This window comes from Symphalangus syndactylus, chromosome 18 (genome assembly GCF_028878055.3).
Source record: "Symphalangus syndactylus isolate Jambi chromosome 18, NHGRI_mSymSyn1-v2.1_pri, whole genome shotgun sequence".
In the NCBI taxonomy this organism is placed as follows: domain Eukaryota; kingdom Metazoa; phylum Chordata; class Mammalia; order Primates; family Hylobatidae; genus Symphalangus; species Symphalangus syndactylus.
The window spans coordinates 68014251-68027500 of record NC_072440.2 but is presented as its reverse complement, the minus strand read 5'-3'; the positions used below and the strand labels follow the sequence as shown (position 1 = coordinate 68027500).

Here is a 13250-nt window from a genome sequence, read left to right as displayed (position 1 = left end):
ATCCACCACCCCCCCTTGGCCTCCCAAAGTGCTGGAATTACAGGTGTGAGCCACCAGGCCCGGCAAGCCTGTGTTCTTTACTACTATACAGCTCCGTTCCCTCAAAGTCTCCCACTCCTCTCCTGAGACCCTCCTTCCTTCCCTCCCTCTCTGCCTCCCCTGACCCCTGCAAGCCTCACCTCGCAGCCAGCGCAGGAAGAAGTAGTTATCAGCATTGGGCAGTATGGGCAGCAGGTCCTGGAGGTTCTCCCGGAACTGAGCGGAAGAGGATCTGATGGTCAGAGGAGCTCTCATGACCTCAGGGGCCACCAACCCCGCCCCTAACCCTTCCCACCTCATCCACCAGTCAACTCCACCAGGAGACCATGCAGGGTGCTGCCCTGAACGACTCTGCCATCTGAAAATAGGGCACCCTCCAGCCCAACATAGGAAAAAGAGTTGGGTCCTTCCCAAAATTTGGGGGTGCCCTACACACTGGACTCCCATTCTACATGTCTAAGGTGGGGCCCTGGCATCTTTATTTTTAATTTTTATTATTTTTATTATTTTACTATTATTATTATTATTATTATTATTGAGACAGGATCTCACTCTATTGCCCAAGCTGGAGTGTAGTTGTGTGATCTCGGTTCACTGCAACCTCCGCCTCCCGGGCTCAATAGATCCTCCCAGCTCAGACTCCCAAGTAGTTGGGACCACAGGCACACAAGACACCCAGCTAATTTTTGTACTTTTTGTAGAGATGGGGTTTTGCCATATTGCCCAGGCTGGTCTCAAACTCCTTGGCTCAAACAATCCGCCTGCCTTGGTATCCCAAAGTGCTGGGATCACAGGCATGAACCACCATGCCCAGCTGACAGCCTTATTTTTACAAGGATCCCTGGGAGATTCTGATACAGGCCAGCTAGACGGTTTTAGGAATGTTGTCCCTGATACTGCATCTTGAGGATTTAGATTTAGAGACAAGTTACCAAACCTCTCTGAGCCTCAGTTTCCTTATCTGTGAAATGGGGATAATAATAAACTTGTGCCAATCAAAGGAGTTTGTGCACGTAAAACACTTAGCAGGCTTGGCTCCAAGCAGGTGTCAGATATATGTGAGCACTCAGCCAGCGTGGACTGCCTGATGCCCCGGACAGTGGAGGCTTTGTGGAAAAAAAAACAGAGGCAGAGGTCAACAGACAGGGGCTGAAAGAGAAGCCAGGAATGCCTTATCAGGGCATCTGTTGGGTCTGAGAAAGAGAGGAGATCTCACTTCCCTGAGGACTAACAGAGCTGAAGGCAAAGGCTGGGTTTGAAGGTAAATCTGTGAATCCAAATTTGGGATTAGAAATATGAGGCCGGGCACGGTGGCTCACACCTGTAATCCCAGCACTTTGGGAGGCCAAAGCGGATGGATCACAAGGTCAGGAGTTTGAGACCAGCCTGGCCAAGAGACCTGCCTGGCCAATATGGTGAAACCCCGTCTCTACTAAAAATACAAAAATTAGTCGGGTGTGGTGGCGGGCACCTGTAGCCCCAGCTACTTGGGAGGCTGAGGCAGGAGAATCGCTTGAACCCAGGAGGTGGAGGTTGCAGTGAGCTGAGATTGCGCCATTACACTCCAGCCTGGAAGACAGAGCAAGACTCCATCTCAAAAAAAAAAAAAAGATTACAGATAGGGAAGCTTGGGCCCTAAGAACAAATCACAAACAGAAACCAAACAAATGTTGCAATCTGGGCATGAAAAGGAGTCTGTCTACCCAAGGCTGCCCCAGCAGCCGGATGGCAGCGCCACTCCCTCCCCCACAACCGGGGAACAAGGACCAGGGCCGGGTGGTGGAGAGTAGGCAAGGTCAGAAGACTGGATTCGGCCCCAGGTCACCCAGAGATGGGCCCCTGTCCCGCGTGCTGCAAGTAGCTGCCTCAACAACCGCACGCCGGACCAGAGGGCAGAACAGAGGCGCTCTCTCCAGGCTCGGTGTTCTAGTCTGTACCATGGGGGCTCCAGCCGGATTGGGCAGCGCCAGGCTGCCCAGGGCCCCTCCTCAAGCCTCCCAGCCCGCGATGCCCCTCACCCTGGCCAGCGCCTCCTGTTGCTGGGGGCTCAGGTCCCCGACTCGGCCGCTCATGGTGCCCGCGGGCGCAGAAAGGCGCAAGGCGCAGGTCCGCCCGCCCGCCCGCCGCCGCCTGGCCTTGTATCCGCTGCCGCCTGGTTGTGCCTGCTGGGCCAGATGTTGGTCCCGCCCCGACGGGAGAGGCGCTGGTCCTGCCCCAGGATTTTTTGCTGCGGTCACCAAGCGCACCCTACCTGGGACAGGGAGGTGACCTGCCAGGAGAGTGGCCTGGGGCAGCTGGAGGCCCCCACCTCCAGGCCTCCTTACTGCGGGGGCTCCCGCCTGTTCGCAGGTGGCAGGAAAGGGAATACACTGAGATCCTCTTTCCAGCAAAATGGAGGAAATTTTTTCTAAAAATGGTTTTTTTGGGGCCGGGCGCGGTGGCTCACGAGGTCAGGAGATCGAGACCATCCTGACTAACACGGTGAAACCCCGTCTCTACTAAAAATACAAAAAATTAGCCGGGCGCGGTGGCGGGCGCCTGTAGTCCCAGCTACTGGGGAGGCTGAGGCAGGAGAATGGCGTGAACCCGGGAGGCGGAGCTTGCAGTGAGCCGAGATCGCGCCACTGCACTCCAGCCTGGGTGACAGAGTGAGACTCCATCTCAAAAAAAAAAAAAGTTTTTTTTTTCTTATTTTGAATAAAACAGATACCGGGTTTTGCTATGCTGACCAGGCTGGTCTGGACCTCCTGGCCTCAAGCAATCCTCCCACCTCGGCCACCCGAAGCGCTGGCATTAGGGATGTGAACCACCACACCTGGCCAACATGGAGGAATTTTCAGTAAACCTGGCTCAACCCTCTAGGACCCCCAGGGCTTTTGTCTAATGACCCCCAAACTCCTTCCCCTGGCCTTGAACACAGCCTGGGACCTGTCAGTGCTCACTGATTGATAGGACAGCCTTATGTGCAAAAATGGTTCCTGCCCTCAAGATGGTTGGAAGGATAAGAGGATGCACCCTGGGTCAGCAGAATGCCTGGCGTTGCCTGCTCAGTAAGTGCTGGCTGGTAGGAATATATTTCAGAATTGTGTTATTACCGAGGCTGTCACTAGAGCTGGGAGCTGCAGGGGTGGAGATCCTGGGATGTCCCAAGTGTGGAGCTCCTGGGTGAGAGTCACAGTCTGAAGGCGGAGGCATGCAAGGTGCCAGCAGAGGACCAATGGAAGCCCTGGGCAGAGTGACAGAGGGGGCGGAGAGCCAAGAGGCCACTCTGGCTGACACAAGAGAGGCAGGTGGAGATCACTAGGAAAAGCAAGAAAAAAGTTCAGCCAGGCGCGGTGGCTCATGCTTGCAATCCTGGCACCTGGCACTTTGGGAGGCCAAGGCAGGTGGATCACTTGAGATCAGGAGTTTGAGACCATCCTGGCCAACATGGTGAAACCCTGTCTCTACTAAAAATACAAAAATTAACTGGGCGTGTTGGTCCATGCCTGTAGTTCCAGCTACTCTGGAGGCTGAGGCACAAGAATCGCTTGAACCTGGGAGGTTGAGCCTGCAATGAGCCGAGATGGCGCCATTGCATTCCAGCCTGGGTGACAGAGCCAGATTCTGTCTCAAAAAAAGAAAACAGAAGTTGGCTGGGTGTGAATTTTCAAGAGAGGAGTAGAGGGGACGTGAAGATGAAGGAGAGAGTAAAACAGGCCACAAGACCCTGTTCCCTCTGTCCTCCCATGGAATAAAACCAAGCTCTAGTCCTGAGAGGACTAACCCAGTGGCCACGAGCCACAGAGGCTTTTGAGCCCGGACAACGTGGCTTGTCATAACAAGCATGGAGACGTGCTGTAATTGTAAAGTACAAACCAAATTTTGATGGCTTAGTACCAGAAAAAGTAAAATGTTTCATTAACTAATTTTATTTATTTATGTATTGAGACAGCATCTCACTCTGTCACCCAGGTTGGAGTGCAGTGGTGCAATCATGGCTCACTGCAGCCTTGACCTCACAGGCTCAAGTGATCCTCCCACCTCAGCCTCCCGAGTAGCTGGGACTACATTCTCACCCCACCACACCCAGCTAATTTATTTTTATTTTTATTTTTATTTTTTTATAGACACAGGGTTTTGCCATGTTAGCCAGGCTGGTCTCAAACTCTTGAGCTCAAGCCATCCATCTGCTTCAGCCTCCCAAATTGCTGGTATTACAGGCATGTGCCACTGCTCCTAGCCTCATTAATTAATTTTATATAAATGATTATATATTAAGTGATATTTTTGAATATATTGGGACAATAAAATACGTTATTAAAATTACTTTCACCTGTTTCTTTTGACGTTTTAATAATTTTGAATTTTTTTTTTTTTTTTTTTGAGAAGGAGTCTCGCTCTGTCGCCCAGGCTGGAGTGCAGTGGCAAAATCTCCACTCACTGCAAGCTCCACCGCCCCCCACCCCCGAGGCTCAAGCAGTGCTCCCATCTCAGCCTCCCCAGTAGCAGGGACTGCAGATGTGCATCACCACATCCGCCTAATTTTTGTATTTTTTTGTAGAAAAATACAAAACATGGCTTTGCCATGCTGCCTAGGCTGGTCTCAAACTCCTGAGCTCAAGTGATCCTCCCGCCTCAGCCTCCCAAAGTCCTGGGATTATAGGCATGAGCCACTGTGCCCAGCTAAATTGTTATTTTTTAGGACAGTTTTAAGTTCACATCAAAACTGGGCAGAAAGTACAGAGTTCCCACATATCTGCTGTCCCCATACACACACAACCTCTGGTTCCAGAGATATCCATTTGCTGAAATTGATGAGCCTACACTGACACGCTAATATCACCCAAAGTTCCTAGTTTACATTAGGGCTCACTCTTGGTGTTGGATATTCTATAGGTTTTGACAAATGTATAATGACATGTGTCCACCATTGTGGTGTCATGCAGAACAGTTTCACTGCCCTAAAAATCCTCTGTGCTCCTACCTATCCTTTTTACTTAAAAAAAAAAAAAAAAAAAAGTAGCCACTGGGGCCAGGCGCGGTGGCTCACGTCTGTAATCCCAGCACTTTGGGAGGCTGAGGCAGGTGGATCACCTGAGGTCAGGGGTTCAAGACCAGCCTGGTCAACATGGCAAAACCCTGTCTCTACTAAAACTACAAAGATTACCTGGGCATGGTGGTGCACGTCTGTAATCCTACCTACTTGGGAGGCTGAGGTAGGAGAATCGCTTGGACCCGGGAGGTGGAGGTTCTGGTGATCTGAGATGATGCCAGCACATTCCAGCTGCTCTTCTGCACCACACCCCCGCCAAGGCCTCTTGTCTGACCCACAGACCCTTAGGCCTTGGCCTCAGGCTGGCTGCCAAGGACAGCCACTGTCCTCATTTGTGTATTTATTACCTGATTATATCCCCATAAAGCTGTTAGTTTTAATTAAAAAAATGAAGAAGAAGAAGATGGGCCAGAGGTGCCGGGAGCAGGGACCCAGGGGGAGGAGACAGGAGTAAGGGAGAGTTTGCCCCTCCAGCTAGCACTAAGCAACATCTTGCTGTGGATGCCTGTAAATTACTGAGAAATGTGAAACATGCAATCTTGAAACTGAGGTGTTAGAAAACTTGATCTGTGGTGTTTTGTTTTGTTTTTTTCTTAAAACAACAGCAATGTGAAAAAAAAAAAAAGAAAGAAAGTCCACTCCAGCGCCCGGTCGCCACCCCTCTTTGCCCCTTGAACCCCATCCTGGCACCGCCCACCCCACATACACCACCTACCCCATGCAAAACCCTATGATGGCAGGAATCGAGACCTCCAAGACCTGGTCATTGCCTCCATGCTCATGGAACTGTGTGAGTCTTCCTGGAGCCCAAGCTTGTCGTGTGTGCCCACGAAGGAAAGACCCTAAGGACCTTCGAGGGACTCCTCCCAGGCTAGAGATGAAAATGCACCCTGTTCCTGCCTCCTCCAGCTCATAGCTGAGGACGTGACCTGCCGATGCAGCCTCTCCAGCAGGCCAGCAGCCTTCACCAGCCCTGTCCAATATGGTAGCCACAAATTCTTAAAACGTGGCTGGTCTGAATTGAGGTCTGCTGTGAGTGTAAAATACACAGGATTCCAAAGACTCAGTATCCCCTCAAAACACTCTTTTTTTTTTTTTTTAAACAGGGTCTAGCTCTGTTGCCCAGGCTGGAGTGCAGTGGCACGATGTTGGCTCACCGCAGTCTCGACCTCCTAGGCTCAATCCATCCTCCCACCTCAGCCTCCCGAGTAGCTGGGATTACAGGCATGGGCCACCACACCCAGCTATTTGTTGTTGTTGTTTTTAGAGATGGGGTCTCTCTATGTTGCTAATTTTTTAATTTTTTGTAAAGATGTGTTCTCGCTATGTTGCCAGAACTCCTGGGCTCCAGTGATCCTCCCGCCTCAAAGTGCGGGGATTATAGGCCTGACCTACTGCACCAGACCAATGGTTTTCGTATTGATTAGATTATATATTGAAGTTAATACATTATTAAAATTTATTTCAGTTGTTTCTTTTCAGGTTTTTTTGTTTTGTTTTTGTTTTTGTTTTGTTTTTGAGACATAGTCTTGCTCTGTCTCCCAGGCTGGAGTGCAGTGGCAGAATCTTGGCTCCACCTCCTGGGTTCAAACGATTCTCCTGCCACAGGGTTTCACCCTGTTGCCCAGGCTGGTCTCAAACTCCTGACCTCAAATGATCCACCCACCTCAGCCTCCCAAAGTGCTGGGATTACAGGCATGAGCCACAGCGCCCAGCCTCTTTTTAGTTCTTTAATGGAGCTACTAGAAAATTTCAAAAAGGCCGGGCATGGTGGCTCATGCCTGTAATCCCAGCACTTTGGGAGGCCGAGGTGGGTGGATCACCTGAGGTCAGGAATTCCAGACCAGCCTGACCAACGTGGTAAAACCCCATCTCTATTAACACACAAAAATTAGCCAGGCGTGGTAGCAGGCACCTGTAATCCCAGCTACTTGGGAGGCTAAGGCAGGAGAATTGCTTGAATCCAGAAGGCAGAAGTTGCAGTGAGCCAAGATTGTGCCATTGCACTCCAACCTGGGCAACAAGAGCGAAACTCCGTCTCAAAAAAAAAAAAAAAAAAAAGGAAGAAGGAAGAAAGAAAATTTCAAATGACCTATGTGGCTTGTGTTTGTGGTGGCGTGGTATTTCTATTGGCTAGTGCTGGTGTAGCCTCTGGCTACCAAGCCCCTCAGGGTTGGGAAGAGACCCAGAGCTGGAGAGCTCAGAAGAACCTCAGGGACCTTGAGTCCTGCCCCTCCCCGTGGCAGAAGGAGAAACTGAGGCTGGTGTAGGAGTCTCTCCCTTCACTCACCTGGGCCAGCGACTTCTGCGATGGGCTCAGGTCACCCACTTGTCCGCTGCCCATGAGTGGGTCCAGGCTCTGCTCTGTGGCTCCCTCCAGGTGGTTTGCCTTTTGCCCAGCTAGTAGCCGTGCCCACATTTATCACTGCCCAGAAATCCCACTCCTTCTTGTCAGCCTCAGGGCAATAGGTGGAGCTCATTCCTTACTAGGTGCCTCAGGCATGGGGCCCTGGACTCAGCCTGCCCTGGGTTCACATCCTCACTTGCAAAATCAGGACAGCGATGTTTCCTCGGAGCATTGATGACATGTTGAAATTGACACCACCTGATTTCACACACATGGAGGCGGCTGTTCACCCTGTCTCTCAGTCCCCTACCCTCTACTCCTGTGGTCCCAACGGATGCCTCCTTGAGCCAGGACAAGCCATCTCTCACCCCCAACAGAGACCCGGAAGTCACTGTCATCATGCCTTCACTCTCATCCCAGGCTTCGTCTACCACCTGACATGTCCAGAGCAACCACCTATGATTCATCCCAGCTGTGAAGGCACACGGCTTCAGGGTTGAGGATGAGACTTCCCAGGCCCAGACCCAAACAGGTGGATGTGCAATCCTGAGCTGGGCCACACCTGGCCTGGGAGCCAGGATGAGAGGTGAGGAGGGACTCCTGGCTACATCTGCCCCCACCACCCACTGGACAAGCAGAAAGCCAGAGCCCAAGGTGAGGACACATGAGATCACGTGATGTGCACGGGGCCTGGAACACGGTAGGTATTTGTAGTAGTCTGGGTTGCCCTGAGACAAGGAGTTCAGGGCAAGTTTATTAGGGAGGTGTCCTGAGAAACAGAAGTAGGTAAGTGTGGAAATGAGACAGAGAACGGAAGGCAGCTGTATAGGGCTGGTTATCAAGGAAATACAGAAGAGCTCAATCCCAGTGGTGACTTCTGGGAGACAGCAGAGAACCTGCCCATCAGCGTTTCCTTGCCTGAGTGGGGAGGGAGCTGGGGTATTTAAAAGCAACTTGGGACAGTCTTCAGTTGAGGGCTGCTCCAAGGGCTGTCAATTCTGCTGGCACTTCTGGCCTGCTGTGCACACAATTCAGAAGGCTGGAGAGCGTCCTTAGGCAGAGAAACACAGGTGCTGCCGCTGGGGAGTAGTGAGGCTGAAGTGATACAGGCAGCTTCAGCTCTAATCAGAGACCATTTGCTGGGCTCCATGTCAAGTTCTAGTCCAAAGGCTTCATGTGCTCCTTGAGCCCCAGACTGTTCCTCCCTACCTGACAGAGCCTGGAAGAGGGAAGTGGCATGCCTCGGGCCATGCAGCCATGGAGTAAGTGACAATCAGGACTATCTGTACCTGGTGCTTACTCAGGACATTGTATCCCACATGCCTGGCTCCTGGCAGAAGCATGCACATAGGTGGCCTTACTAAGTCTCAGGAGAGTCCCCCTTAGCCCTGGAAGAGGGTAATGAGCAGATCTGCCTCTTCTGCAGGGTGGGGCCTCCCCAGTACCCCACACACTGCAGGCTGGAGCTTGAGCCATAAGGGGTAAAGTCAGAAACTCCCGCCTACTCTCATCTCCTCCCCCTGGGTCCCTGCTTCCAGCACCTCTGGCCCATCTTCTTCTTCTTCTTCTTTATTTTTATTTATGTATTTTTTTAGACAGAGTCTTCTTGCTCTGTGGCCCAGGCTGGAGGGCAGTGGCTCACTGCAACCTCCTCCTCCCAGGTTCAAGCAATTCTCCTGTCTCAGCCTGCCAAGTAACTGGGATTACAGGCGCATGCCACCACACGTGGCTAATTTTTGTATTTTTAGTAGAGACAGGGTTTCACCTTGTTGGTCAGGCTGATCTTGAACTCCTGACCTCAAGAGATCTGCCCACCTCAGCCTCCCAAAGTGCTGGGATTACAGGAGTGAGCCATCACACCCAGCCTTGGCCCATCTTCTTCAAGCTGGCTTCTGAGTAAGTCCCTTCTCTGCTCCAAAGCCTCCCTGGGCTCCTTGTTACCCTCAGTAAAAACTGTAGATGCCTTCGCCTAGACTCAAGGCCCTTTTGGGTCCCTCCTGAGTTAATTTCCCCTTCCTTTCTCTCTTATCCCGGGTCCCTTGCCTCCTCTCCATTCTCTTTCCAGCTTTTTCTTCTGCTGTTCCCTCTCCCTGGAATGCCTTTCTTGCAACACTCTGTATTCAGCCTCTGCCTCCCACAAGGCCTACTTCAAATGCCTTCTCTTTGGCAATGTCCTTTCTGATGTTTTTTGTTTTTTGTTTTTTTTTTGCTGGGAAGCAAATCCCCAGCCCCCTAAAATCCCACACCTCGCTGTCATCTTCCATCCTTCCAGTGATTGTGATATGTCACAGGTCTCCCTCTTGGGCTCCTTGAGGGTCTGGTTCATCATGGTACACTCCCACTCCAGCATCCACTGTGGTGCATTGTACACAGTAGGTGCTCAATAAAAGCTCACCACGCCTGTAATCCCAGCACTTTGGGAGGTCAAGGTGGGCGGATCACCTGAGGTCGGGAGTTCCAGACCAGCCTGGCCAAACGGTGAAACTCCGTCTCCACCAAAAACACAAAAATTAGCCAGGCGTGGTGGTGCACACTTGTAATCTAAGCTACCAGGAGGCTGAAGGAGAAGTGCTTTAACTCAAGAGGCAGAGGTTACAGTGAGCTGAGGTCGCGCCATCGCACTCCAGCCGGAGCGACAGAGCAAGACTCTGTCTCAAAAAAAAAAAAAAAAAAAAATTCACCAAAGATAGGCTGGCAATAGAAGCTGGGGTGCCCCAGAGCAAGCATCACCCAGATCCCTGACTCTACCTGTCACTGTCAAAACCACCTGGTCTGTGCCCCATTCCAGTGTCACACAGGTTTTCACCCAGTGAACTCATTCCAGCGCACGTCTGCATTGGGTAATGTGCTGTCCTTGCCAGGGAAATGGGGCCCCTGTCAGTTACAAATAGGCTCTGGAAGGCCCTCTGCCCTCCCTTCCTTTTCCCTTCCCCCCTTCACCTCTCCCCTCCTTCTTGTCTTCCTTCCTTTCTATTTTTAATCTTGTGTTCCTCTGTCTTTCAACATTTATTAAAAGCCTACTGTGTCCCAGGCACTGGCCTAGCCCTGGAGGCCAATTGTGCCAATGTGTCCTGGTCCCTGTCCCAGAGGAGCCCACTCCAGGGGGCTCCTCAAATCAACAGTTGCATCCTGAGTAGGCAGAGCCCAGATGAGGAATAACAGGAGGCTGTGGGAGCCCCAGGCCCTATGCTAGGCTGTGGTTGGGTGTCAGGGAAGAATGCCTGGAGGAGAAGGCAGCAGAGCTTGTTTTGAAAACATGGAACAATGTTAGGCCTGCAAGGGGAAGGGAGCCTTGCGGTAGAGGGAAGAGTATGTGCAAGACCACAGAGGCAGGAGGAACATGGCTTCTCCCCAAGGTGGCGAGGACCATGGAGGGACTGGAGCATGTGCAAGCCTGGGGCTGCAGGTGCAGGGTGGCTGGCTTGAAAGGGTGAGTGTGGGCCAGGTGTGGTGGCTCACACCTGTAATCCTAACACTTCAGGAGGCCAAGGTAGGGGGATTGCCTGAGTTCAGGAGTTCGAGACCAACCAGGGCAACATGGCAAAACCCTGTCTCTACTAAAAATATAAAAAATTATCTGGGCATGGTGGCACATGCCTGTAATCCCAGCTACTTGGGAGGCTGAGGCATGAGAATCGCTTGAACCTGGGAGGTGGAGGTTGCAGTGAGCCAAGGTCGCACCTCTGCACTCCAGCCTGGGCAACAGAACGAGACTCCGTCTCAAAAAAAAAATGAAAGAAAAGAAAGAAAGAAAAAAAGAAAAAGAAAGAAAGAAATAAAGAAAGAGAAGAAAGAAAGAAAAAGAAAGAGAAGAAAGAAAAAGAAAGAAAGAAGAAAGAAAGAAAAAGAAAAGGAAGAAAAAGAGAAAGAAGAAAGAAAGAAAGGAAGAAAGGAAAGAAAGAAAAGAAAAGAAAGAGAGAGAGAAAAAAAGAAAGAAAAGAAAGGGCAAGTCTGCTGGAGAGAGGCCAGGTGGGGATCCAGGCAAGGTGGAGAGGCTGGACCTAGTGCAGAGGTGGGGCGTACAGAGTCTGTTAATTTCCTGGGGCTGCCATAACAAAATGCCACAAACTGCTGGGTGGCTTAAAACAATGGGAAATGTATCCTTTCACAGGTCTGGAGGACCGATGTCTGAAATCAAGGGATTGGCGGAGCTGGGTTTCCTCTGAGACTCTGGGTAGAACCTTCCCTTGCCTCTTCCTAGCTTCTGGTGGTGGCCTGAATCCTTGACGCTCCTTGGCTTGCAGTTGCCTTACTCCAATCCCTGCCTGTTGTGACATGGCATTCCCCTTGTGCATCTGTCCTCACGTGGCATTTCCACTTCTTTGCTGTTCGTTTGTTTTTTTGAGACAGAGTCTCACTCTGTCACCCAGGCTGGAGTGCAATGGCACAATCTTGGCGCACTGCAACCTCCGCCTCCCAGATTCAAGTGATTCTCGTGCCTCAGCCTCCCTAGAAGCTGGGACTACAGGTGTGCACCACCACGCCTGGCTAATTTTTGTATTTTTTAGTAGAGACAGGGTTTCACCATGTTGGCCAGGCCAGTCTTGAACTCCTGACCTCAGGTGATTCCCCCTCCTCAGCCTCCCAAAGTGCTGGGATTACAGGTGTGAGCCACTGCGCCTGTCCCATTTCCATTTATAAGACCACCAGCCAGATTGGATTAGGGCCCACTGAATGACATTATTTTAACTTGATTACATCTGCAAATATCCTTTTTTGTTGTTGTTGTTAAGAGACAAAGTCCAGCTGTGTTGCCCAGTTTGGAGTGCAGTGGTGTGATCCTGGCTCACTGCAGCCTCAAACTCCTGGGCTCAAGCAACCCTCCCACCTCAGCCTCCAGAGTAGCTGGGACTACAGGTGTGTGCCACCATGCCCAGCTGGTTTTATTTTTTATTTTTTTTGTAGAGAATTGGGGGGTGGTGGTCTCACTCTATTTCCCAGGCTGGTCTCAAACTCTTGGCCTCATGTGATGTATTTTCAAATAAAGTCACATTCACAGGAAGAGGAGGTGAGGACTTCATCACTTCTTTTTGAGGGATACAGTTCAAGCCACAACAGAGGAACAGGTGGTTCCACTGACTTTCTCACAGGGGACAGCCCTGACCCCTGCTCTGGCTTTCACATATCAGGTCCGCGGATACCAACCCAGCCAGGAGTCAGGACTGACGGCAAAGCCCTTTGTAGACCCCATACTTTTTCAGGGTGGACTGTCCATCAGTCCTGAGGCTGAGGTGGCCAACTCGGAATGGTGCCGCAGGTCTGGAGCCCTGGAGCCCCGGCCTTGGTGTCAGACCTGCCTGGGTTTGCATCCTGCCTCAGTGGCTGCCTTGCTCTGTGACCCTGGCAGAGGCTGGTTGCACAGCTTCTTTGCATCTCAATGACTTCCTTGGGGGAGCAAAAGGGATCGCCCATGTTTCCACATTGCACAGGGCTGGACGTAGGGCTCAGTACCCCATGATCACTTATTAAAATATAAATTATGTTGGCTGGGTGCAGTGGCTCACACCTGTAATCTCAGCACTTTGGGAGGTTGAGGCGGGTGGATCACTTGAGGCCAGGAGTTTGAGACCAGCCTGCCCAACATGGCGAAACTCCATCTCTACTAAAAATACAAAAATTAGCCTGGTGTGGTGGCTCATGCCTGCAATCCCAGCTACTTAGGAGGCTGAGGCAGGAGAATCACTTGAACCCAGCAGGCTGAGGTTGCAGTGAGCTGAGATTGCAACACTGCACTCCAGCCTGGATGACAGAGCAAGACTCCATCTAAAAAATAAATAAATAAAACAAATAAAAATAAAATATAAATTATGTTAATAAAAGAATTAATAA

The 13250-nt window shown here is 51.1% G+C and overlaps 1 protein-coding gene across 1 annotated transcript in view; it reads right to left on the bottom strand.

Annotated features, from left to right (window-relative positions):
• Positions 1-2111, bottom strand: part of LOC129467340 (SEC14-like protein 4) — a 15250-nt gene extending 13139 nt beyond the window's left edge. The window contains 2 exon segments of the mRNA XM_055251752.2: positions 180-255; positions 2058-2111. Coding sequence (XP_055107727.2) covers positions 180-255; positions 2058-2111 — 130 coding nt within the window.
• Between the last annotated feature and the right edge of the window lie 11139 nt (positions 2112-13250).